At 45.2% G+C, this 26303-nt stretch overlaps 1 protein-coding gene across 7 annotated transcripts in view; it reads left to right on the plus strand.

Moving 5' to 3' along the window:
• Nucleotides 1-24103, plus strand: part of LMO1 (LIM domain only 1) — a 47791-nt gene extending 23688 nt beyond the window's left edge. For all 7 annotated transcript variants that reach the window (XM_015864108.2, XM_015864113.2, XM_015864111.2 and 4 more), the window contains 3 exons: nucleotides 12268-12481; nucleotides 21791-21916; nucleotides 23653-24103. In XM_015864108.2, the coding sequence (XP_015719594.1) occupies nucleotides 12268-12481; nucleotides 21791-21916; nucleotides 23653-23758 (446 nt within the window). In that variant the 3' untranslated portion in view covers nucleotides 23759-24103. The remainder of the gene's footprint in view (nucleotides 1-12267; nucleotides 12482-21790; nucleotides 21917-23652) is intronic.
• The last annotated feature ends 2200 nt before the right edge of the window (nucleotides 24104-26303 follow it).

A 26303-nucleotide genomic window follows, 5' to 3' on the forward strand; every position in this document is an offset into this window, starting at 1 on the left:
AAATGCTAACTTCCAAAACATTTATATACACTGATAATGTGACACTAACTGTGGGATGCAGGTTTGTCATTTTCTATGCTCTGTAACACAAATAGGAGCCTGGGTGGACTGGTAGGATAATATGTTGGCTTGAAGTACACTTTTCCCCTGTAAAAATAGACATTCCTCCTACCACGACTGGAGAACAGGGAGAGGATATTGCCTGTGGAGCTTTGCATACTGTACTGCAAGTGTATTTTGACACTAGAAACTGAAGAAATGGGAAACCAGATATGCCTGGGGAGTAACTACTGATCCAAGTGTCAGGTTTGATACTGGCAGACTCCGTGGAACCAGTAACTCAGATCTCAGGAGGGTTGGCGGAGCCCTTGACCTTCATAGCCGATGAACTGCTGAGGGCTGTCTTCAAAGAGAGGGACAGGCAAATTGTAAATACAGCAGTGGTGCCCACACTGCAGAGGTACAGGACGTCCTGGAGCGCTAATACAGGGGAAGTATTTTCCCTGATTTAAACAGCACTGTCTGTGTGACGTCTGTTGGCTTCGCTGCTCTCTGGAGATGGCAGTGTGTTAGCCCTCCAGCTGTCTGTGGTTGCAATATGGAGAGGTTACTAGGCAAAAGAAGCATGGTGCCAGCGTTGAAAGCATATTTAAAAGATCAAGATTTCAGATTGCCCGGCCTCTAGAAGTAGTTTGTGATGGAGCTCATAAGAGAGTGGAGCAGCAGCTTGGGTTTGGGGACACTTATTGGTCTTCTGCAGACTGACGAAGAAATTCATGCCAGGAATTCCATTGGGAAAATAGCCTGCATCCAAGGTAGCTGTCAGCAGAAGCATGGTGAGACAAGGAATGGATGATGCCACTGCAGTCATTGCCGCGTTGGGAGGAGAAACAAGAAACATGCTTTCAGCTTCCTGGGTCATGTTGGCTTTTGGTGCAGATATGCAGCTCCTCTTGCACTGCCTGTTGTGGCTGCGGTCAGACTTAGCTGTGTCGGGTTTGGGACTGAAGTGAAAATAAGGCTGAACCTGCATAGAAAGTGAGAAGTCTCTGGGTAGTCTTCCTGCTGGTTAATTCTCTGAAAGGAGAGCGGCAATTCCACACTCTGCAGTTGCTGTAAATTTGCTGCTACAGGTAATGGAGATGGGATACATGTACTTGGACTGCCAGGTGGCTGGGATGCAGATGTCTATTCTTTTTCACCCAGTTCCTGTTGTAAGTGCTCAAAGACCCAGGATGGATCTTGGGTCTCGCAAATTCTCCTTCATATGTTCCCACGAGGTGTTGGATCAGGGGCAGGTGTTGTTTTTTCTTATCAGCGCTTTGGCTGTCTGTGAGTTAGTATAACTAACATAACAGTATATAGAGATGAAGCAAAATGAATGAAGATATCTGTATGTACCTTATTACTTCAAATGCCATTGGTATGCAGAAAGAAAAAGAAAAAAAAAAGAGGGACCATACAGCACTAGAAACAACAGATTATTCATCTTAAGCTCTGCTTGCCTTCCTCATCATGGCTTGCTTTAAAGTCGCTTTCCTTTCCCTGGCTTAGGTAATGCAGGCACTCCTCTGAAAAGAGGCACCACGCGGAGTGCGGTAGAGTCGAAGTAAATTTGAGAAAAGGATTACATTTTGTATGTGGAAGCAATGAATGTAGGCTGCAGATAAACGACATGGGTTTAGAGCGATCATTGTTGCTACAGCTTGATTATTTTTCTCAGGGCCAGGCGCTAGCTTCTGCCTTTGAAGAACTACTGTACTCCTGCCTGTACTGTATTTTTATATAACATTTGTGCTGTCTTCCTTTCTTCTATTTGCTGCTTGCTTCTCTTTCTCACCCCAAAATAGAATGCTGCAATCACATAACTTCCGAGTCTTCAGCAGTGGCAACTGACTGCTACAAGGTTTGGACAAGAGCACCCCATGGCCTATGAATATCCCCATTGTATATTTATGCATCTATAAGCATCTGCTCCAGAGCTTTAAAAACGAGAGCTGCAGAGAGGATGACATGGTCTTGGGAGCGATCAGAGCTAGGAATAATGCAGGGCTGCTGAGAAGCTCTCTGGGTCAATGAGCAAATGTTTGTAGCTGTTTCTGCAGAAAGGTGTGTGGAGAGCAGGCTGCACATGGCAAGGCTGGCAGTGTGCTCTAGAAAACCACCACTGTCCGGTTCCCTCCCAGCTGGATGCTCAGTGGGACCATATTCCTTGAGGACTGCATTTGCTTTATGAAAAGAAGAGGCATAAAAAGAAGGAATCTAGTACGTTTTGGAATTAATACGGTGGGGTTTGCACTTAATTTGTCCTTAATTACTTATACTGTGGGAGACCAATGGATGAGGCCAGGCTCTTCTCAGTGGTATGTAGTGGTAGGATAAGGAGTAATAGCCTAAGTTCATGTTGAGCATAGGAAGTTCCTTACAAACATGCAGAACTTCCTTGCAGTAGTAAGGGTGATGGAGCACTGGAGCATGTTTCCCAGAAAGCTGCTGGAGTCTCCTTCTGTGGAGATATTCAGGACTCATCTGGACACTTACATGTGTGAACTGTTGTCAGGTATCTGCTCTAGCAGGGGGTTGGACTCAATGATCTCTTGAGGTCCCTTCCAACCCCTGTAATTCTGTGATTCTGTGATATTCTTGCAAACCTGGCTTCCAGATATTTACAGTCTGTGAACATCTTGAAATATCAAAATAATCATGTTTTTTTTTCTTTCTTTCTTTTGGAGGGGGAATAAATTACCTGGCGTTGTTTGATACCAGCGCACAAGTTGATAAAGAGCAAATTTTCTTTAGTTTCAGTTTCTTGAACTCGGGAGAATTGTGTAGCACTGAAATGCCTGAAATGAATCCAAACAGCCAGTGTCGGGTGAAGATGCACCCTCCGCTCTCATGGGCAGTGGGGGAAAGGCAGCTCTCTGGCTGCTCTCCGGCTGCTCTCCAGCCTTTTGGCAGCCCAGCATCTTTCTTTGGCCTTGGGGAATTGTGCCTTGAAGCATTCAAAGTCCTGAAGGGAAATTAGGATCTCTGAGGTTTCTGGACTGCTTGTGTTCATCCGAAGAACGAATCCTTAAATAAAGGATTTTTTTCATGTTTTCCTAGTTGCCACACGTTTTCCTTCTCCCTCCTTTAAGTGGCTTTGGACAATCACAGAACTTTGGCTTTAAATTTGTCTAATCTTTTGGGATATCTGGAAAGGAAAACTATTGTAACTGAAAATGGCTCCTTTTTTTTTTTTTTTTTTTTTTTTTTCCCCTTTCTTCCATTTTAATAGATATGTTTAGTCTACTTTAAAAGCTTTCTGGAGAACCTTTTATAAATGGCTAATTTAAGCTTGTCAGGTTTTAATTATAATCTCTCTATACACAAGTTAAGATGCTTAATGCTAGTGAAAAGTTCTGAATACAAAGCAAACCCGTGTCAAGTTGCAGGGCACTCTCACCCGTCTTAATTGCTTTTGGTCTGAACTTTAACCTCAGCTCTCCCATCTGTCTTACACGCTCCCTTCTCTCATCACAACAACTTTCTTTCTGCAAAGTGCTGTGGCTCTGTCTTAATTCCACAGGGTTTCTGCTGTGGCCAAGTCCTGCTGTCTACCTGTGGATGTTTGGCTTGTTCATCTTTCCCCTGCGGCAGTGCACGTTCGTGGAAAAGTGCGCTGGGTCCCAAATATCATGATAACTTCTGGTCTCAGTGAAGCTTCTCTTCCTAGTGGTATCAATAGTGTTTTTTTATCTGCAGTTTTATGGACATTTTCTTAGGTAGTTTATTCCTTTGCAGCATGGTTCTCTAATTTTCGAGCTATGACCCTGCCTTTGTAGCAAGGGTTAGTGGTGTTTTTTTCCTTAGATAACAATGAGCTTTACTCAGGCTTAGAAAATTAGCCTTGAAAATACTCAGTCAGTGCAGATTCTTTCTGGAGAGTGCATTTAGAAGTTTAAATCCAAAATTGATTTGGAAGTGCTCTAATCTAAAATAACCCTGATGTTAGCATTGTTGTCTGCTGCTCCTGCTAGCCCCGGTGTTCCAGTACAGTGCATTGGCACACAGTTCCCTGATGCTGTGAAATTGAGTCTCATCTGGAGATACAGGCTTTTCTAAAAAGGATTGCAAAGCACTTCAGACTCCTTGTTTCATTAGTTTGGTGAAGGAGTTCATTTCAGCAGTCAGGAATCTTATGGTGAGGTGGAGGACAACCAAGCCAACCGAGCAAAAATCCCACCAAACCGGAGCTGAGGACAGGCTGCTCAGTCAGCTTCTTAGCCAGCAGGTTAGGATTTTAGAGCTGAAAGTAAGTGGTTTGGGAGTTCTCTCCAGCCTGATGTTTGAGGCAGATCGTAGACATGTGCCCTCTTCGGGCTTCAGGAAGAACCCTTCAGGAAGCCCTTGGTTCTGCAAGCTGGGCTAGGCCCTGTGATTTTTTTCACTGTTTTAACCCAAGTGTAACCATCAGCATCTTCATGTATGTTGGTGAGAGTTAAATGGAGCATAGGTAAGTGCACTGAAGAGCAGACTTCCACTTTAGGAGAATCAGTTGTTGCACAGAGTGGTGATAATGATCCAGGGGAGCAGGGAACGAGTAAAGTGTGAGCGCTATGCAAGGTGCAGGCAGCAGGTCATAAATTCTTGTAGTGGTGGTGGTCTGAAATTCAAGGAATAGGATTAGAGAGCTACTTCAGGTTAATGAAAATGACTCCCTTAGGATCAGCTTGAATTCAACTCAGTGGTCAGCCATAAGAGGAGGAATGTCTTGTGCAATTCTAACTTCTCATCCGTATTCTGAATACTGTGATGCCAGGCTCCTGAATGCTTAATAGAGTAGAATATGCTCTGTTACGCTATATTTCATATGACTTCTAAGATGCTTTAGTGCAAACTAAATGTCATGCTGACTTGCCCCAAACCCTTTAGTGCTCACTTTACTCTGGAATATATGGTGAATTGCAGCAGGGTTTTCCAAGGGTTTCTGGGGCATTTCACAAAAAGAAACAAAAGAAAGATGTTGTGTGATCTTTTCCCTTTACTTGAGTCTTTTCCATTGTTCGGGGTAGTAGTGCTCAGCTCCCATCTATACATCACCACAAAGTATACAACAGCTGAAGCCAAGGAACCACTTTGAATTTTTATCAGTGCAGTTCCTTGTAAAGAAGGGTAATGTTAATGGCAGCTGTGGATGGTGAGGGCTGACTTTGTTGGTTGTGAACAATAAAATTTGGTTTAAGGCATGGGGAATGGCCAGTTTCAGCATCAGAGATGTTTAACAAACAGCACTGTACTGGGATCTGCATACCTCTCCCTGTGAATGAAAGCAAATAGAGTTTCTCTGTCTGAATTGTAGTAGTGAAATGGGGTAGATTAAAAGTTATTGGGAGCAAGCTGCAGTTCAGTAAGGCTAAATCTAGACCTCAGTAATGAGAAGAACAGCAGCACTGTAGGACTTTAGCCTCCGCTTCTGTTGTCTTCTCTGTCTTCATGGTGTTAGGGGAAGATGGACCCGTGGCTGGGCAGAACGTGCCCTTGTCCCCATTCTGGCTGTGCTGGAGAGGGAAGTTAGGGGCAAGTTGGGGTGCTGTCCCTCTTGAACCCTGCTGTGAGTATACACAGAGTTTGGGGGGGGATTGAGTGCAACCTTTAGGACCTGGTGTTAAGACTGTTCAGACTCCTGAAGATTGGCTGGATGTTGCTGTGTCAGCTGCAGGTAAATGCAGATAAATTCAGTGCTCCCTGTAGGTCTGAATGGTGTTTGACACCCATTCTGGACTTAAACTGCAGGAAAAGCATACTGCTTCGAAATACTGGGGGAGGAAGGATGCTCTCTGCTACTTGGTTTTTCTCCCCTGCTATCATGAGAAAAAATTCCAGTCTGCTTTATTTTTTAAGACAGCAAACTGATTATATATTGTAAAAGATCAGTGTTTTCATGGGTGAGTAGTAATTACTGAGTAATGGCTTAAAACATTTCCTGAAGGAACATAAAGCTGTTTTTAAAAGTCAAGAGTACATTAAAAGGATTACCATGTAGATTTGATTTTTAGATAACACTAAAATGGATCCCAAATGGACTTATGAAAAGGGATGCTATCTCTTTAATGGAAAGTGCATGGTCTGACAGCTTAGCATGCAAATAGTGCTGGAAAAGGCTGTGTGTTGTGTTTTTTCCTTTCAACAAGAGAAGGAAATAGCTTTCCTTCCTGCCCTGCTCCTTTCAACTTTTAATAGCAGACGGGTCGGTCTGCTGTCGCTAGGAAAGGGAGAGGAGCCCATGTTTCCAGGATAACTGCATCTTTCTGAGTCATTAGGGAGGTGTATTTCATCGCTTCCCGAAGGTCGGCAGCAGTTGTCTCCCTGACTTGGACTTCATTAAGTGCAGGGACCCTCTCTGTGTTACTTACAGGTGAATCTTTCCTCATCTCCTGGAACTGAAGAAAATATGCCAATAACTGTTTAGTCCTGGTGCATTTATGGAGGTAAAGGTGCAGCTGTGCTAATCTTGTGCGGGGCATATGAGCATCATTGTTTGGCTCTGTGGTGAGTTTGGGGGGGTGGCCAATTCTTTCATATAGAATGGCTTGCAACCACCACAGCATTTGCTAATTCAGAGTTGCCAGCAAAACTTTCTAGTGATTGACTGTGTAACATATGCTCTTGGCCCAAGTAGGGCTTCTTCTAGAAACATTTAAAGGAGTATATTCATATTTCATTAAAGACAGAGCGCCAGGATTCCAAATTCTTTTGTGGTATTGCACAAATGATTATAGGCTCCAAAAGTCTTGAGAAATTTCTCTAAGCCTGCGAAAGCTTTAGATTGGATAGTCATCATTGCCTGCATTAAGGGCTGTGACAGATTGCTTCATCAGTGTACACAGAGCAGAACATCAAATGGCCATTTGGCAGTGGGCACTGAAATTCTATTAAGGTTGCCGAAAGCTTAGGTTGACATTGTATATGTCTGCAAAGAGGCAGAAGAAAAGATGATGATGATTGTGCAATGATATAGTTCTATTCTCCTTAAAATATTCACAACTACAGTGTACCGAATCTGTCAGGGTGATGTTAATGTCTCCCTGCTAAGCCTGGGCTTTGCTACATTGCACGTCTTTGCATATATACTGGAACCTCGACAGCAGTGCGTTAAACAGTGTGTTTTACCCAGAAGGTCAGCATTGTGGGGTATTCCACATATGCATGGAAATAATTGACTTTTTTGCTTCTTACCTTTGTGATCAGTTGGCTCAGAGACTCATCATCTGCTTGTTTGCTTTGACACCTAAACTCCGTGAAGGGGAATGCTGGGACCTCAGTGTCTTCTTAGTGGTCACCTGCAAAGCTGTGGAGTAGTGAAGAGTGCGGGAAGAGGTCCAGGCTCATCGTTGCCAGTGAACACACTTTCATCTGTGATGTTACTGTTTCCCTAGGCAAGTGGTTTAGGGATACTCTCTGCCTCTAGACTTCTTTCTACTACAGCAACTGAGTGAGGGAGCTGGCCACAAAAAATCAGGACCTTTGCTACATTGTAGAGTGCTAAATGGTGGAGGTTTAAGGTACAAGAAATCTTCACGTTCTTTTTTTCACTGTTCCCAGGGCTTCAAACAGTAAAAATAGATTTTACTGAAACATGACATGTGCTAAGAATAAGCTTTGGGCACATGCCAATTGTGAAAAATTAAACCTCAAACAGGTGTATTTTGTGAGCACAAGGAAAATGTTGCATACAAGAACGATTTATAGAAACTTCTGCAACAGGAGTTGCATTCATCCTGCTGCCTTGTGTTCCCTTGAGCGACAGGTTGTCCTCAGGTGAGAGCAACTCTGCAATGGAGAGACTTAAACCAAGCCCTGGAGGTGTCAGAACTCTGGAGGAAAACAGAAATTTAGATCCTAACCCTGAGCCTCATGACCTGAATCAGGGATCTGCTTTGGTACACATTCCAGTGATGTGAATCCAGTGATGCTATTTGGGATATCACAGAGCAAAGAATGTGAAAACAGGGTCTGTCCATAGTGAGCTTGGAGCAGGAGGTAAGCCCTTGAGGAAATGAAACCCTACAGTGTGCTTTTTTTACCCAGGCTCATTCAGAACTGGAGAGTCCCAAAACTGGGATGCTACTGGGAGGAGGATTATAGCATAGTTTAAGCAAAACTGCTGATCAAAACATTGCCTCTCCTATTAAGCACACTCTCCAACTGTTTTTTGTGTTTTGTTATGTGTTTTTGTTTTGCCTTGCTTGGAGAGTTTATTCAATAATGACACAGAAGAAAGAATACCACAAATGAATTGCTAAAGCCACTGTAGAAATCACCTACTATATATTGCACCATGAAACTGGAAATGAAAAAAGATTGTGGTTACTCATTGAATAATTTTGATGAATGGTGGAAGGCTCATTTGTGAGCAGTTAGTTGCAAGTACTCAGTGTTCCAAAGGTAACGTTTTAATTGGATGTGCTGATGACATGATGAGCTTCACCTTGCTGGCCATCATCCTTCGGTGAAGGCACCCGGGACAGCATGCTCGGTTCAGGGGAAGTGCATGGTTTGCCTTCTTTCACAGGGCCTAATCTTCATAGAAGGTGAGTAATACAACACTGGGAACACAAAGGGAGCTTCTTTTTAAGGGAATGAAAATTCACTGCATCTTTTTGGCAGCGGCTGTCTGCATTTACTTAAATGGGTGATGCAGGGCTCTAAAGCTTTTAAATGATACCAGATCCTCTGATAAAAGACACAAGACTGCAGCTTATTTATTGTGATGAGACAGGAGTTAATAAGATTACTCCTACTCTTCAGTTACTTTTTCATCTTTTGCAGCCAAATGCTGGGGTGGTTTTTTTTTTGCTGTTGTTAGTAGGCAAAAGGAGGTCAGCTCATTTACAGGACATTGTGCTAGAAATAAACATTTTTCCCTCAAGTGGAACTCTGAAACCTAGGCTCGGGTGCCCAGCTCCTGAAACACCAGTCTTGGAACCAGAATTGCTCTTAGTGCTGGCATGCTGCGTCCCTGCAAGGATCACTTCTGTAAGTTCTGTAAATCGTTTGTTAGTTCTCTGCTTTGTTTTTGAGTAAGCTTTTATGGGAGAGGTAGCTAATGAGAAGGAAACTTTAAGCAACAAGCAAACAAACAAAAACCCAAACCAGAACAAAAGAGAGAAAACTTGCTGAGGGAAAGAGTTAAAGCCATCTGCCCGAAAGCATTGTGTGAAACATACACACAGTGTTGGAGAAATAAGCCAATTATGTGTGCTTCACAGGAGGTGGGGGACTGACCTTTGTGTATAATTAGTTCTTTTATTTAAAGCAAAGATTTGGAATAGAATAACTAATTAGCTGTCATAAATGGCAAATGGAGGACTCGGCCAGCTCCTGGGGGAGCTGGAGGAGGTCCTCCTGCAGCTGAACTCCTGGGTGCTGCTCGCTGCTCTCCATCTCATCCCACAGAGGCAGTGGTGGCAGTGCTTCCCGCAGCCCCTCAGTGCCAAAGTGGGCTCAGAAGTCCCGCTGGTGTCACCTGCTCTGCACTTGCCTGCAGAAAGAACAGCAAGGCTGCAAAGCCTCCAGGCACCTATCGTTAGCCAGCGGTCCCACATCGCTCTTCCAGACCAATTAACCTTTAGAGTTGCATTCAAGAAATCAGGTGGTGAGCTTCTGTGTGTTCTGCTCTCATGCAGATCAGTACACTGCAGAGATGTATGCCTTAGGACCATCGCAGATAACTGCTTTTAGAAGGTCCTACATCTATAGGAAAGATTGAGGGGCTGTCTTAGAAACAAGGCTTTATGAGCAGTGCCCTTAGAGGAGTTGCAACCGATTACTGTGTTGAATAGAAATGTCAGTAAAACAGGCTAGAAAAACTTGGAGGTGTGCTTAGTAGATGCTTGTCTTACAAAGCCAGCAGAATAATTTTGCAGGAAGACCCCAGCTGAGAAGATACGGGCTGATTACAGCTGGTTTGCCCGCCTGTGTACAGAGGTAAAGTTTAGATTACTGACTGCAATAACAGCCTCTTTAGATACAGCCATAAATTTCAGTATGTCCAGAGGTGGCGTCTATAATTTTTTAATGTGCATTGGAGCTCTGAGCACTCAGAACAGGTTTTGTTTTGTATTAACCAGCAGCAAGTCTATTAAGTTGTAAAGGGCAAAGAAGGGAGCATAGGCAGCCAAGTATAGAAAGGCTTCATCCACCGCTCTTAAGCAAAGATAGCGATGGAAGGTGAGCACCATGGAGTGCAACCGGATGGTCCTTTTGGAATGTGGTGTCCAGTCAGCATTCCCCATCGTCATGTATGTCAGTGGATGAGTGCTGCTCTGTTCATTTTCCTAGCTCTGCACTGCTGCTCTTTGCCTTCTGGGTGCATTTGCTGGGGTGAGCCCTTCCTCCTGGTTAGGGCCCCATGTTGCCTTACTGATTGTGGGATCTTGGTGGAAAAAAATCTGTGTAGAGGAACAAAGCAGTATTGTGGTTTTGCAGTGGGGAAATTTCCAGAAAGGATGAGAAGCTCTGCAGGTGGTGGCTTCTGCCTGCAAAGCCCGGCCTGTTCATGGTTTCCTGGAAGGAGGCGGGAGGAGGAAACTGGGGTTCAATGCTGGCCGTGCCCTCTTTCCACACACCTCCGACTGCGAAAGGGGTTAAGCTTCTGAGATGCTGCTCTCTTGTTGCTTGGAAATGACATGGCAGGCATGCGAGGAGCCCGTGCTGATGGAGTTTGGCAGTTTTTGAAATTTTGTTTCACGCCTTGCCTGCTGTGTCAGCTCACCAGCTAATTGCAGCCGCTGCTCGGCCCGGTGTGTGTGTGCTCCGTGGCGCTGGGCCGGCGCAGGGAACCTCACAGACCAGGATGTAATTTCAAAACACTGAACCTGACCAGCAGAGGCTGACCTTGCTCGTTATTATCTGAGTGGGAATAGCAGCTTTGAACATCATATGATCTCTGAAATGGTACCTTTTTTCATTAGAAAGCCCCCTGCTGAACGCTGACCAAATACTTTGCTTTTTTCCTTGCTTAAGGTACTGTTTAAAAATATATATATCTGTTCCTTTGCTAGTTATTAGAAGAAAATCAAAGTGGTACATTCCCCTTCTTGGCGGAAGCCTCTCCTAAGACAATGGAGTGCTTGGAGGAACAGGGAACCGAAATGGCGGAGAGGCAGGAGGGCTCAATGGGCTCCAGTTACCCAGACCCAGCATTTTGAAACCCCCATTTGTGTCGTCCTGGATTGCACATGTGCTGCTTAAAAACAGGTTTAAGTTTTCACTTCATTATTGCGTATTTGCCACTGACATCAGAAATTTGCCAGTGTTGACTTTGCCGGTGCCGCAGCGACGAGCAGGAGGGCTCTTTAAGTCTGGAGAGTTCTCCAATGTTACTTGACCCGTCTCCGTGCTGCTGGGACCACTTTGATAACAACCAGATCGATGCCTCGCTGTTGGCATGGAGGTGTCTTAAGTGCTATTGTCGTCTGCTCGCAGCTCTGACAAAGCAATTATTATTGTACGAGCTGTGGGTTTTACATGGGCTGCGCATTAGCCACCACCACCAGGTCACCCTGGCTTTTAAGGAAAGCAGCAAATGTCACTTACTGCAGTAGCACTGGCTTGTTCTGCTTGGGCCAAGGGACTGTTAATATTTCCATTATCAGGCTGTTACTTTCTGGGACATCCAGCTTGCTACCGGAACTTTGGGTAAGAGCATACAACTAGTGATGCTGCCAGCCCAGCCACCACGTCCCCTCTCATCTGCTTTGTGTTGGTTAAACCTGTGTCTCCAGTGGGGATTACGAAGGAGGAGAATCAGTGACATGCCCCAGCTTTGCACCCACACCTCTCCTTTCCCTGCAGCTACATCCAGACAAGGTGTTGGATGGCTCAGGGCAGGGATGCACACACTTGGCCCTTCTGATCTGTCATGGGCAATTAATGATGCAAGGGCACTGCTAATGAAGGAAAAACAAACGTTAGAATTGCTGTGGGTTGGTTCTGCTGCAAAATGTTGATACATAATAATAATCAAAAGTGTGTTGCTTTGTGTCAGCCCTACTTTTGGGGAAAAAACCCGCACTCCTGCAGGCGTCACGTTCCTACCTACTATGCGACAGCAAATGAAGTTCCTCTGACCACCGCCTTCTTGCAGCATGAGCTCCTTGCAGTGGGAGCAGCAGCAGAATTTGCTCACGGATTTCACTGCTGCTCCCAGCACTGCCTCAAGTGCAGGAAACCTGCTCAAGTTGTCTGAACATCTTGTAACCCTGCTGTCTGGTTGTGTTGCAGGTGTGCCGATGTTATCCGTACAACCCAAGGGGAAGCAGAAGGGCTGTGCTGGCTGCAACCGGAAGATCAAGGACCGGTACCTGCTGAAGGCCCTGGACAAATATTGGCATGAAGACTGCCTGAAGTGCGCCTGCTGCGACTGTCGCCTTGGAGAGGTTGGATCAACCCTTTACACAAAAGCAAATCTCATCCTTTGCCGCAGAGATTACCTGAGGTAAATAGAGGAACATAGCGTGGGCTCTTTCCAAGCACCTCAGTTCGCTGCCAGCTGTTTGCCTTTCTAGCCCCTACTATGAAAACGTGTATGCGTGCATGATTGGCCCTGCCGCAGAGAGGCTGGTGGTCCTTCCCTGTCTGTGCATGGTCTTTGGTTTGCACTTCATGTATTGCATAGTCAGGGAGGTATCATCCTGTTTTTAGGTCAAGTTAGGAAAAGGACATGAGTTAACTCTACTGTTTCACCCCAACAAAAGCAAGAAGTGCTTTCAGAGAAAGTAAAGAGGGGAGTTTTGATTATTCCTTAGTATTTATGATGTTACACTCCTGCCTTGACTGACATGCTCTGATTCTGTGGTCTGACCAGGCTTTTACCTTTTCCTTTTCGCTTTCACTGCTTGCTTTTAGATAGACTTCTGGTGCTTGTATTCAGTAAGGCTCTTCCCGGGGGACTCTTGTCTCTTTGCTAAGTAAACAGAGCCAAACACTCCAAAATTACAGATCAACTTCAGATTTTTTTTGTTGTTGTTGTTTTTGAGGAGGTCTGCAGAGACCAACTCTTGAGCTGGAGCTACCCTGTCAGTATGTGTCTGCAATGTGTAACAACAGAGCTTTTTTTTTTTTTTCCTGGTGTGTATGGTTTGGTTGGTTGGTTTTTTTTGTTGTTGTTGTTTGTTTGTTTGTTTTTACAAACCAATTCTGATAAACACAAATGAATTTTAATACAGCAGCAGCCCTAATGGAAACATTCTTACAAGGGTCGCACTGCAAAACCCTCCAAGTTTTGCTTCATTTTTCATCTGGAAGAGTGAGAGTGTACTTGGTCTCCAGCTAATGTGTTGTGTTTTTTTCCTAAAGGACTGCTAATATTTCTTGAGCAAACTCAGCCAGCACAACATAAACCACCATGCTGGTTTCAGAACAGGAGCTGAGTTGCTGGCTAACCTTTGGTGTGCAGAGGGTGCCTAGGTAGTTAGTGATCAGGTCCTTCATATATTCCTGAAAATCTTTTGTAAATATTTTCTCAGCAAAACTTTCACTACCAAGTTTCTCTCTCTAAAACAAGAAACTGAGCCAAAAAGAAGACAGGTATCTAATAGCTGCCATTTGGGAGCTGCCATTTCCCTTTCTTTGAGGCAACATACAAAAAAACATCCTTCTGACATAAGGACTTTTGCTCACAGTTGGAATGCATTCACAGGGACCCCCTAAGTCTTTCAGAAGAGCTTCTTCTAGGAATAGCTTTCCTTCCACAAGGTATAGGCTGCATTAGTTTCTGGAGTGTTTCTTTATAGATGGTCTTATTAAAACACATATCTTGTTTGCACCCAGCCTGCCAAGCAGTTCTGGTCTCTCCATCAGTCATCCTTCTCTTCATTATTTATCACTTCTCCAGACTTTGTTGTAAGTGCACTTGATATACAATGTATTTTTTTTTAAATCTGACCTGGAAGATAAATACAGTGTTGATCCATGAGTTACAGAATACTGCTAGAAATTCTTCAGCTGGGCAGTGATGCCATTTACATTCGCTTTTCAAGACCCACAAGCTACTTTGTGTCTCAACCATTTAAGGAGCACCATATTGATTTTCATTTGCTACAGTTTCATAACAAAAATAATATGTATCATCAAATCAGACGCATTAGAGTGCCAAAATAAAGTACTATTGATGTTGTTAAACTTAGAAGAACTTTTTTATCGCTGCAGTTGTGGGGCATCTTTTTTTTTTTTTTTTTTTTTTTTTTTTCCGTGGCTTATCCTGAGAATGCTTCTTGGAAGAAGAAAAATTCAATCCATGATCTTCTATCAGGGCCAAGGGTGGCAAGGCTTCTTGGGACACACCAGAATTCTGTGCTCAAGGTAGGAATAAAGCCAGGATTGCAGACCCCAGGAAGCATCCCACATCCTGCTTTAAGTATTTTTCTCCTATCTTAATGCAGTCTGTTAGAGCACTTTTGATCACTACTTGTATTCTACCTTAGCTGTTGCTGCTGGGTTGTGTGTTGTAATTGTCACAGCCTAGCAAATTTGACCAAGAGTTGGGTCAGAAGGAGGAGCATCAGTTCTGCAATACAGTGATTGGCTTGCATTCAGATGTTTGGACAGTTTTGCAGCTGTGATGGGTTGTGCTCTTGCTAATGAACAAACTCAAGTCAATGATCACTTAGAGGTTTCAGCTGCACTGCTAGGTTCTCTCCTCCTGCTGCTGTGGAACACATTCAGCAACAAGGGCCAATGCCATATACTCCCATATTTTATGGAAGTATAAAACAGTTTTTTACCTTAAAACATCTCCTGTTGTCTTCCACACGTATTTTTTTCTCTCTCAATTTTAGCTATTAGTTCTATGAATAGAAGGTATGAAAGTTGCTGTCACCATCCTCTCTACTGTCAGTCCTGGTAATTTGAATTTTTCTTCTTGGAGAATTACCCACTTCCATCATACTTAATTCCTTCTCTTTAATAGTCTTAGAGCCTCAACCCACAGCTTTTTCACCTCGCTAAACAACTCACGATATTTGTTCTACTCGTCAAATTTTAGCAGAACTCATTGCTAAAAATAAGGTTTTGTACCTCACACTGTGTTCATACCAAGAAGTGAGTACTTCAGAGGACAGCCAAAGGAGCTGACTACCTCTCTGTGAATAATAGCGGTGTCACATATTATGCTGCTACTTAGTACATGGACCATCGCTTGAAAAAATTTAAGGTTGGACTGATTTGGAGCCCATAAATGTAAATATCTGCATCTTTCTAATCTGAAGTCCAAAAGGAATGCTGTTGTGTAATGGTCAGGAGAACACTGCTGCTTCTGTGTCTCTTTATAGACTGGTGTCTTTGCATTTGCCCCCCAGCTAAGCATTTAGTTCAGGATCATGAGCTTTGCTCTGCATACAGTGTGCTTTCCCCACCCTGTGCTGGGGCTTGGTCTACACACCTGCGGCAAGCCAGCTCCTTCCCATGCCATGACACCCCCCAGCACCAGGCAGCACACCCCTTTCTTCAGCACAGGGGCACCAAGGTGTAGGTACTTACATACAGGAACACTTCTTGGGGAAGCCTACCCACTGTATTTCAGGAGTCACTAGCAGACTATGGCCTGATCATTTGTTTCAAAAGATAAACTGTCATCATTGCTTGCGAAGGAACATTTGTTAACCTTCACATTTCATAAAACACTTTCTTGCTCATTTTTTAATCATGAAAGATGAAATTGGATCTCGAGTTGTTATCCTTGCAGTATCTCCTCAGTCTCCAGCTGTGCCAAGATGTAGCTTTCGATACATTTCATCTGAGCAAATAGATTTACCATTTGTTTCATAATCACGGTTCCAGCGTTCCTACCTCTAATTATTTCTGATAAGCAAATGCTGTCGAGGAGGCTGCTCTGGGACATGGCATCATGTGCAGATCAGGGGCTGCATGCAGCTCCAGGTGTTGCTCCTGGTGCAATAAAATACTCCCCAGCTCTACTGTGGGAGGTATCAGTGCAGCGTGGTGAACATGTGCTGTCTGCCCAGAGCCCACGGTGTTGCTAAACTGAAGTGCTGCTCTTGCATCACAACAGTGAGCGACTTGTAAGCTACATAGGACACCCTTACTTGTGCTCTTGGTGTCTATACAGATTAAGGAGGATTAATTAGGCTCCAAATACAATGTGTCTTGGCAGCATTGCTCTGCTTTGTGATGTTAAAGCACAGATTTTTATTATTTTTTTCCATGGCAGCTGATCCAGAAGTTTCTCACAGCCAATACTCTTCAGGATAAACAAGCAATGCTTGGTTTGTTTGCTTGCTTGCATTTTTTTAAAATTTTATTTTATTTTATTTTATTTTTTCCCCTTCCCCCTCCACAACCTCTCAGTGAGGTGAAAAGCTTTTGGGGAATATTACTTCCCAGCTGTGGAATGCTGACACGCCTCTTGGGCTTTGAAACTTGCAGTTTGCTGACTGCTGCTTTCAAACTCCCCTACGAGGATGCTGTACCCCAGGTGTTCAGTAGTGTAGGGGCAGCCAAGATGGGTTTTTGGGTCAGTGGCATCAGTTCTGCCACAGAAAGGTGGACAGGGGAGGAAGACAAGAACTTCTACCTGTTAGCAGTCCCAGCCCCGCTGTTAATATTGTTATGAGAATACAGAGGAAGAGACAAAAGGAAGAAAAATAAGTGAACATCCATATGCATTCTTCAGCTGGAAACATATGCCCTTGAGCAACCTTGAAGTTTATGGCCAGTGATCTCAGAGCTAGTGTGATCACACAGCCAGAGGGCTGTGATACTGAGTGGTTCAAGTCCTCCAATTACGCTGCCCATGAATGACAAACCCTTGGGCACACCAGATGGAAGTTTCTCAGGGCCGAACCTGAAGGCATCACAGGAGGACAGCTTGACCAGCTTCATTAGTATCAAAAGACACCTCTTCTGCCCCCTCTGACATGATGTCCCCCTGCAGCATTGGCAGTGATGTCTTGGAGAGGAGGGTGTCCCAGCTTATGTGTATGTACTGTGCTGAAGTGCCCATTGTCAGGGCTTTTGCTGAGTGTTACACAAATTCTGATTACATGAAAGTTTGGATCCTCAAGCTTGTTTTTAAGGTTCATCTTTTTCATCTTGTCAAGTGATGTTCAGGCTTCCCTGCAATTACTGGCGTGTTCAGTACTCTGGTCAAGTCAGGCTGTGGCTCAGCATATTTTCAGTATCCTCAGACAGAAAAAATATTAATTGTGAGCTGCTAATGGCTATTTGTTTGTCTGTTTCAAATTGTAAGGTGGGAAATCCTCTTTTTCTAGCACTGAGTTTTGGGTCTGCCTTGTACTTAAGTAACAGTGATAGGATGAGAGGGAATGATGTCAGGTTGCACCAGGGGAGGTTCAGGCTGGATATTAGAAAAAATTTATTCTCCAAAAGAGTGGTGAGGTGCTGGCATGGGGTGCTCAGGGAGGTGGTGGAGTCGCTGTCCCTGGAGGTGATCAAGAAACATGGAGCTGTGGCCCTGAGGGACATGGATAGTGAGCATGGTGGGTTTGGGTTGGTGGTTAGATTAGATGATCTTAATGGTCTTTTACAACCTTAATGATTCTATGATACTTACATGTAAAAAGAAAAAGTAGATACTTCTTTGTAGGTAAGTGTTTAGACCTTTTTTGAGTTCATAATTATTAGGTTTTTTTGTTGACAAAACCTATTGTTTTGGGGGAATTCTCAGTCTCAGCTCAGCAGTTGAATTTTGAACTTGTGTTACTTAGGAAAGAAATGTTTAAAAAATTGGAAAGTTCCAACCCATCCATTGTGTACCATTCATTATTTTCATTTGTCTGTCCTCATTCCTGTTCTTTGTTTCCTTTATTGAAGTCAGCAGCTCCAACATTTTCTCTCTGTACCAAGGGAAGATGTTATTCCTCTTTCTTGATGGTCAGCTACTAGGTAGCAGCCACCAGGCCAGAGGAAAGATAAGGAGCAGGGACTCCCTCCTTGTAGCACAGATTGCTGTTTCTAGAGCTGACAGAAGTAGATAACAGAGTTCCCAGTTCAGCCTAATGGCACAATTTGGCTTGAGAAGGAAAAAAGTCTGTAAAGAGGTACCAAACTTAAAGGCATCATATGAGGCATTCTTTCCCATTTTCCTGCAATATGGACTCTTTGCCATTCTGTTTCCCCCCAGCCCCTGCCCCCCTCCCAGATCTGCAGGGTGCCAGTGACTTTAGTATGCTTGGAATCAAGTTCATGTGTATTCTCAGAGCTGGTGAAGTCTGTGTTATCGTGCAGAAGGCTACTCTGGAGCGCAAACAAGCCTTTACCTAAAAAGCACCCTTCAGTTGTTGCATGCTGCTTCCAGGAGTGCTCCCCTCGTTTCCCATTAATTCATTTGCATTCACTGCTGCTCCTGTATGCCAATTAGCTTTAATTTTTACTATGCACACTGACATCAGCGGCCAATGAGAACAGTGTGTAGCGAGGTTTTTAGTGTGCCTATAAACTACAGAAAATTGTCCTTGGACAAACTCCTGCTTTTAGACTGGCTGACAACAATAGACGTGGTTAAGTTCAGGCTAAGAGCCATTAAACATAATTACTACCACAGGGTAAAAGTTTAATTGTGTTAAATTTTAAATCTGCATAGTCTGTGCTTATTTACAAGCTGGCTAGGTCTTCTTGTTACATAAAGGGGAATAAATCTGTGCTTTAAAATCGATGCCTTTTAACTTCAAAAAAGGAGATTTAAAATATATATATATACGTATATATAACTGGTGTTTTTAAAAGCAGCAAAACAGCTCCAGAACAAAACCTTTCTATATTTCCAGCTTCTTTTAAGCTATTGGTACCAAGCTGGTAAGTAGCTGATGAGCATCTCCTGACAGATTTTTTTCTGAAGCGCTTGAACTTTGTGTGTGTGAGTGTGTGAGAGAGCATCACATCTGTTGTGAAGGTGCCTGGGGGACAGGCTGCAGATCAGTTTGTTCGTGTGGGGTTATTTGGAATTTACCCACAGATGGGGCTCATGGTGGAGGGGTTTCATGCACTCCCTCCTCCTGCAACGCTAGGCTTTCCCCACCTCAGGTTTCAGCTCCAGTTGGTGCTGGGTAAGGAGGGGTCAGAGGTGGCAGGTTCGTCACAAGTAAGCAAAAAAAAGAAAGGCAAAAGTCTGCATTCATTTTTTTTAATCTCCTCGAAGAAAAGCAAAATGTTCATTTCTTGCTCATTGAGCTACAAACCGCAGCGTATTTTTAGAAGCGTGCTGAATACACAGGGCTCTAAATGGCTCTCTGGGAAGCAGATTCCAATCAGGGAGTGCTGGAATAAGTGTGAAATGCTCACCGGTTGGGAAGGGCAGGGACAGAGAGTTGTGAAACTTGCTAGAAGAGGAAAAGATCAGCACATGGGCTGGCTGTGCATCGGGGCTGTGTAGACATCGGGAGGCGACGCGGTTTCAGCCGGACTGAACATAAGCTGTAGATCTTATGCAAACAGTCAGAGCTGTTTAACAATTGGTGCACCCCCAACCCCCTGAAAGGAGACAGGTGAACACGATGCCAAATACATTTTTCATGTTTCTTAAGCTAACTGTTTAAATAGTTAAGTGAACATCTGTCCAAATTTCCCCATCATTTCCATTTAGAAAAGTCTCCTATTTGAAGGCTGAAGAAAAGCGCCTGCTTAACAATGCAAATGGTGCTGTCTGGGGCCCCTTTATTTTGTTTAATCTAGATTGAGCTCCACACAACGGTGATGCTAATGAATAATGGATATTTTACACTTGTGCTCGTAGCAGCGCTGGGCACAGAGCAAATCTAGGATTAACCTCCCAGTCTCCCCGTCTAATGGATTGGGCTCATTTTTTTTGAGTTTACTGTGACTTGGGAGCTCTAAAAACGCACGCCTGGTTTTGTGACAGTGACAAAACCCCACAAAGCCGCCAGGTCTTGCCGTGCTGAAGGGAGCCACTCATGCAGGGGAGGGGGCAGGGGGCTGTGCTGCGCCTGATTTGTGGACAGTGCTGGATGGGGGCCGAGCACTGCAGGGTGCAGAGCCGGGTGCATCTCGGCGCAGCATTTCCCAGCCTGCTGCTGCAGTGCTGGCCCATGGGAAGGAAGGAGCTCCCACAGTAGGTTGCATGGCCTAAATTTGGCAGGGCAAGGCAGCTGCTGGAACTGTAGAGCTGGGGTTTTCCCTTCTCCTTCAGTCCTCAAATGATGGAGTCTCAGGGGAAGAGTATGGACTACTCCCATTGCAACTTTTCCATCCTGCAGCGTAGTATCATAGAACGTCCCAAGTTGGAAGGGACCTGTAAGGATCATAGAGTCCAACTCCTGGCTCCATGCCAGTAGTTCAAGTGTTTCCTTTTAGTGTGCATTGTTTAAGTTTTGGGGAAAACATGCTGCTGCTTCAAGGAGCTTACAAGCAAGAGAGGGGACCAACTTTTTACACAGTCTGAGGGTGACAGGACAAAGAGGAATGGCTTTAAACTAAAAGAGGGAAGATTTAGTTTGGATGTTAGGAAGGAGCTCTTTACTCAGAGGGTGGTGAGGCACTGTCACAGCTGCCTAGAGAAGCTGTTGTTGCCCCATTCCTGTAGGAGGCAGTCCCCTCTAACCTAAGCCATTCTGTGATTTAAGACTCTCTTGGGCTTCTTCCACTAGGCGGAATGGAAGTCCACTGGTACCTGACAAACAAGGGCAGCCTTTCCTCTAGCTTGGGAGCAAACTTGCTTTGGTTGCACAGCACAGTGTGGGTGGGAGTTATGTGAAGGTTTCTATAACATTGCTGAGTGTTGTAGTTCACAATTACTGGCCAGTAATAATTAATATTGATCAGCTTGGCAAATTGCATGTTTAGAAATTGGTTATAGATTTTCCTGGTCTGTGCATTGTGGAATTGGCCAGAACCAATGGCTCGAAACGAGCCAGGAGCCTGCATCTGTCTGCGGGCAGCAGCGCGTGGCACACACAGGGCTAACGGGGGTGCACAGTGGCCATCCCACCTCATTCTGAGAGTATTTGTCATCCCCAGAGCAAAGCAGCTGACCACATACACACTGACCTGGTGCTGTTGGTCTGTTGATTGGCGCCATGACTGGTCTGTGCGGCGGTGATTCTGTGGGTTGGCGGGGATGGCTCAGAGATGGGGCCGGGGGGAGGACTCTGCTGTCTTGGCTGAGTCCCCGGCGGGAGCTGTAACAGCAGCAGACATCTGGAGAGACTGATAGTGAAAGACAAGATGGAAATGGCAGAGCCTCCTGTGCTGATGGGCTGTCCTCGAGGGCTGGGGAGCTGAAGTGGAAAAGCAAAGCACGCTGGTCAGGTCTTGGTATAGGGCTGAGCTGCTCCCGGGAGGGATGCATAGCCAGGCAGCAGGGCTTGCCCTCCTCCAGAAGCTTTGCAAACTGCTGCTGTACCCATCACCAGGGAAAGTGTGTTTCTGTGTTTTCAGCAGTGAGTGAGCAAGGTTCTTCCCTGGCAGCACGGCGGCACGGCCTGCTGGGCTGGCAGAGCCACAGGGGCAAGAAGAGGCTTTTGACTGAAATTCTGTGAGCCCCAAAATTGTGCTGTGAGTGTTTAATGCTTTTCTTCATTAGACAGCAAATTAGCCCTGGGCGTGCAGTCCAAATGAAGTTTTCGTCTCGATGATCGCAGCCTGCTCAGCAGGCAGCTTTAGCCTGAGCTCCAGCACACTGGTTGGTCAGCGAAATGGAGACCGCGACTTCTATTTATTGGTGCAATACAGTATTTGATACCGCTAATTACACTTAATTAGTCCTTCCACCATTTAATTAAAATGGCTTCTAATGATCGCACTTCTTTGGCAGGCTCTTTGGTACCACCGGGAATTGCGCTGCCTGCAGTAAGCTGATCCCTGCCTTTGAGATGGTGATGAGGGCCAGAGATAATGTTTACCATTTGGACTGCTTCGCCTGTCAGCTCTGCAACCAGCGGTAAGGACGCGGTTATTGCACGCACCAACACGGGTTACGTTCCGGCCCTGCACAGCACCGAGGAGGTGCGGCCGGCTGCTGCCCGTGTCCGGCTCTCGGCGCAGCGGCAGCGGGCGGCACTGACCTCTAGCGGCTCCGGGACCGTTCCTGCCCGCGGCTCCTGTGCCGCGGTCCCAGCTGGCAGCGATACAGGGAGCCCCGAGGGTGAGGGTTTGTAGCCAAACCTCACTTTACTCTCGCATCCCTCCTACTAAGGCACAGTGCGGCCGAGGGTTTCATTTCCAGACTGGGAGCTGTGTTCTTTTAGATCTCGCCCTACAAACTTTCATGACTTATCCTTTAGAGATTCCGACCCCAAAGGATAGTGTAGAAGCATTCCTGTAACAGCAGCATGGGAAGCTGAAGCGAAAACCACGAGTTTAGGTCAACATGGAGCAATAGCTGCAGAGGTGGGTGCCCAAGCACCTTTGGGATGGGGCACCCACCTCCTTCTCCAGCTATAAAAGGATTTGGTGGTGAAGGCTCCTCTCCTTTAGTTCTCTTCCAGCTTCATTAGGCCATGTCTGTGTACAGAGCGTTAAATGCATCTGTGCAAAATCTAATATTGATACAGAGCACGCTGTGTTTTCATTAGCCTCGTTCTCCAAATCTGGGCTTGCAGGTACCAGGAGGCACACCCTTCCCTACGCAACCAGCCTCTCTCCCAGGACATCAGGGCCCAGTGGCCCTTCCTGGCAGTGCCACACACACCCCCAGCCCCTCAATACACAACTAGGTTTGGAGAGAGGCAGCCAGGGGGGTGGGGGCAAGAGTCACTTCTACATTTCTCTTTGGAGACTTCTGTTAGGCTCAGAGTAATGAGGAGCAGCAGAATGCAGTCAGCTGTGTCTGTTCTTAGAGGGACTGACCTGCTGGTGGGGCATGTGGCTTTAAGGAGTGTGTACGCAGCACAGCTCTCAGCTTAAAAGCTGTTAATTCAAAGTGAGATTGATTATTAGCTTTTTAATGCAGAAATAAAAATAGATGGATTTCAGAATTAGTAAAGCAGAGAGAGAGAAAAAAAAGAGCGGGCTCAGAGCCCCTTCCAGCCATGAAGATGGGACCCAGCACTTGGGGCTGTGGTGGGCACTGCAGTGTCCTCGTCCCATTGGTGTGGTGGAGAGTGCATCCCCTGAACTGTGCTGAAAGGGCATTATTTGTTATCTTAAGAAGAAAAGATGAGCTTCCAAATCTTTAGCAAGCAGGAGGGGTGAAAAAGCTATGGGCTGTCAATTTACACCTCTCCAATATTATATGTGGAACTTTTTTGACCTTAATGGTCAAATAAAATTGTTAAATATCACAAGCCTCTCTGTCAACTTCAATACAAACAGAACAATTTACATGGTATATGGAGAGCGGTGCCCTTCGCTCAATGAAGATAAAGGTTAGGAGCCCAGCCATCAGGAAATTTCTATTTGTTGTTCAGCACTGTACACAAGGGGGTGAGGAAGGACTTAATAGCCAGTCCTTGCCTGGAAATGAGTGCAAATACTGCCTTACGGGGGGGAGCTGGGGAAGCACAGGACCAGCACAGGCCTCATGCAGGCTCTGTACTGCAGGGATGTCCCACTCAGCTGCCTCAGCCCCTGGCTGCCCTCTGCTCCAAGCAGCATGTCCTTTCCTTCCATAATAAAATCACCCAGTGCCAAAACTCCTGTGCATAATGAAACCAGTTAATTCTTTCTGTCTTCCAGATTCTGTGTGGGAGACAAATTTTTCCTGAAGAACAACATGATTCTGTGCCAGATGGACTATGAGGAAGGGCAGCTGAATGGGAGCTTCGAGTCCCAGGTTCAATAGCGATCCCTGCTTCGCTGGAGCACTGTGGATGGGCGCCCGGCCGTGCCAGCAGCCAGCCGTCTGTCAGCTTGCCTGCAATATTTTTTTAATTCTGGTCCAGAGAGGACTATATACATTGTAGTACTTTCCCCCCACCCCCAACACAAAGCAGTTACAATTTTAGATGTACAGTTGTGCCTGCTTAGCTGAGCACTGCATTGCCTGTATGTTTGTGAGTTTCCGGGGTCTGGGGGAGGGCTCTGTACAGTCTGTTTTCTGTATATAAACTGGAACATTTATTTTATGAAAAATGTAATGCAATTTTATTACTGGTGTGAATTAAAAATTATGAATGTTTCCTGGTCATCTTAGCTGTGGTTTGTTAATGCGGTAAAAGGCCATATTTCCTAGGCTTGATGATAAGCAGGTTTTAAACATACCTACAGACATCCCTGGGACCTGAGTGAATGAAGCAGGGGGTCGCACACTGAATATTTTTCCTCTGCTGTAAGGCAAAAATAGTTTTTTTATGATTAACTGATGATGGAAGGAAGATAAGGAGGAAGCAGTTTGGGATGAGGGTGTGCTGCAGAATAGTGTTAGAAGAGGTTTGTTGTTTTTTTTTTTCCTTGATGTTCTGCAATGCAACAGATTGAGCCAACCAACAACCAGGAGGTGGGGAGAGAGGAGCAGAAGACAGTGCAGGAGAAAAGAATGGCTCATGGAGAGGTGAGAGTGGTGACTGGGACAGGTGAGTTGAAACAACTCTACTAAGATCACATCTCAGTGGCTTCTATGGCACTGTCAGCATGGTAATGTGGTGTCAAGGAAATTAGGGCTGGGGACATGAGAGCAGAGCGCAGAGCATCGTTGCCCATCCCTTCCTATCCTGAAAGGTTCAGTTAAATGTGAGTTGGCTCACACAAAATACCATGGAGAAATTATGCAGCATCCCTGTTACCCTCTCCTGTCCTTGTGCTGCGGACATGGCCCACCTGCAGCAGCATGTGCCCTTGGGAGTGCTGGGAGTGTGAGTTCTTTAAAAATAAAACTCCCAGGAGGACGATGCAATTAGGATTTTTTGTCTGAACGCTGCAAATTTGCTTAATAGAAACAAGTACTGGAGCGCAGACCTGCTGTTGAATAATCACTTTCACTCTAAAGAACAGAGCAGGAGAACCTTTTGATGGTGTTATAGTCATCACTTGGCATAAATATTCATTCAAGGAATCAGAGCAGAGTAAATGGCATTTTAGGCTCTAATCACTTAGTATTAGCAGATAGCCTTTTTACTGCTAAAGATAACCACTGCTTAATCAGTTTAGTGACCACTGCCGTTCTGTGTGACATTTACGCCTCTGTCTCAGTGCCAGCACTGGGGATGTGGCTGTGGGTGACTCCTCTGCTCAGGTCCCTGTCGCTCCACATCCCATCCCACACACACACAGCTGGTTTCAGCCTCTGAATTAGGTGCCATTTACCTCCTTAGCTCAGTTCAAAGCATTATTTTAAGTTCACACTGCAAATATTGAAATCTGGGATCAGCTAATGGCTGATCATAGCACAGCCTGGTTCTGAGATTAAAAACAAGGCAGTATTTAAAGGCAATCAAAAATCTCAACCTTCCTCTCTATCCATCTTTAATGCTGGTGTAATTGCTGCTCAGATTCTGGCTCTTCCTCCAGTCTTAATTTTTGTGCTCGTGCATCTGTGTTTCAGAGGGATGTTATACTTCCCCGAGCAGCATTAGTGTTATTGAACACTCCACTATCGACAACCCAGCTCCTCTGATTTCATATCTTGCCAAACAAGTTAATCTAATATTAACAGCATTTTGTTACCGCGTAGTTAGCTTAATTTACTTTACAAGAAATGCTATATTTGCATTTCAGCCCACTTCTGTTGGCTCACAGACTGTTTCCCGTCGCCAAGCAGAGCTCACTCATGCTGCTTTGTTCTGCTGTGTGTGGCTGGGGGCATGGGGTGGGGGCATGGCCCCAATGCAGGGCATGGGGGAAGGAGAACATCCTGGAAATGCTGTATTCAGAACAGCACGAGCGCAGTCGCAGCTCTTCCAGGAATATAGCTGAGCCATAGACAACACTTTACCCTGGTTGCCAGTCTATACAGGAAATGGCTTTAGGATGGAAATCATACAATCACAGAATTGTAGGGGTTGGAAGGGACATCAGGAGTCCAACCCCCTGACAAAGCAAGTTCCCTACAGCAGGTTGCACAGGTAGGAGAGGAGACTCCACAACATGTGGGCCACCTGTTCTGCTGCTCTGTCACCTTCACAGTAAAGCAGCTTTTTGTCATGTTCAGATGGAACTTCTGTGTTCCAGTTTGTGCCCATTGCCCCTTTTTCTGTTGCTGGGCACCACTGAAGAGAGCCAGACCTCATCCTCTTGACTCCCGCACTGCAGATGCTTTTAAGTATTGCTGATTCCCTCTGACTTTCCTCCAGGCTGAACAGCCCCAGGTCTATCAGCCTTTCCTCATACAGGAGGCACTCATCTTTTTTGTGGCCCTCCACTGGACTCTCTCTAGGAGATCTCTGTGTTTC

The sequence above is a fragment of the Coturnix japonica genome, chromosome 5, assembly GCF_001577835.2.
Source record: "Coturnix japonica isolate 7356 chromosome 5, Coturnix japonica 2.1, whole genome shotgun sequence".
Classification (NCBI taxonomy): Eukaryota; Metazoa; Chordata; class Aves; order Galliformes; family Phasianidae; genus Coturnix; species Coturnix japonica.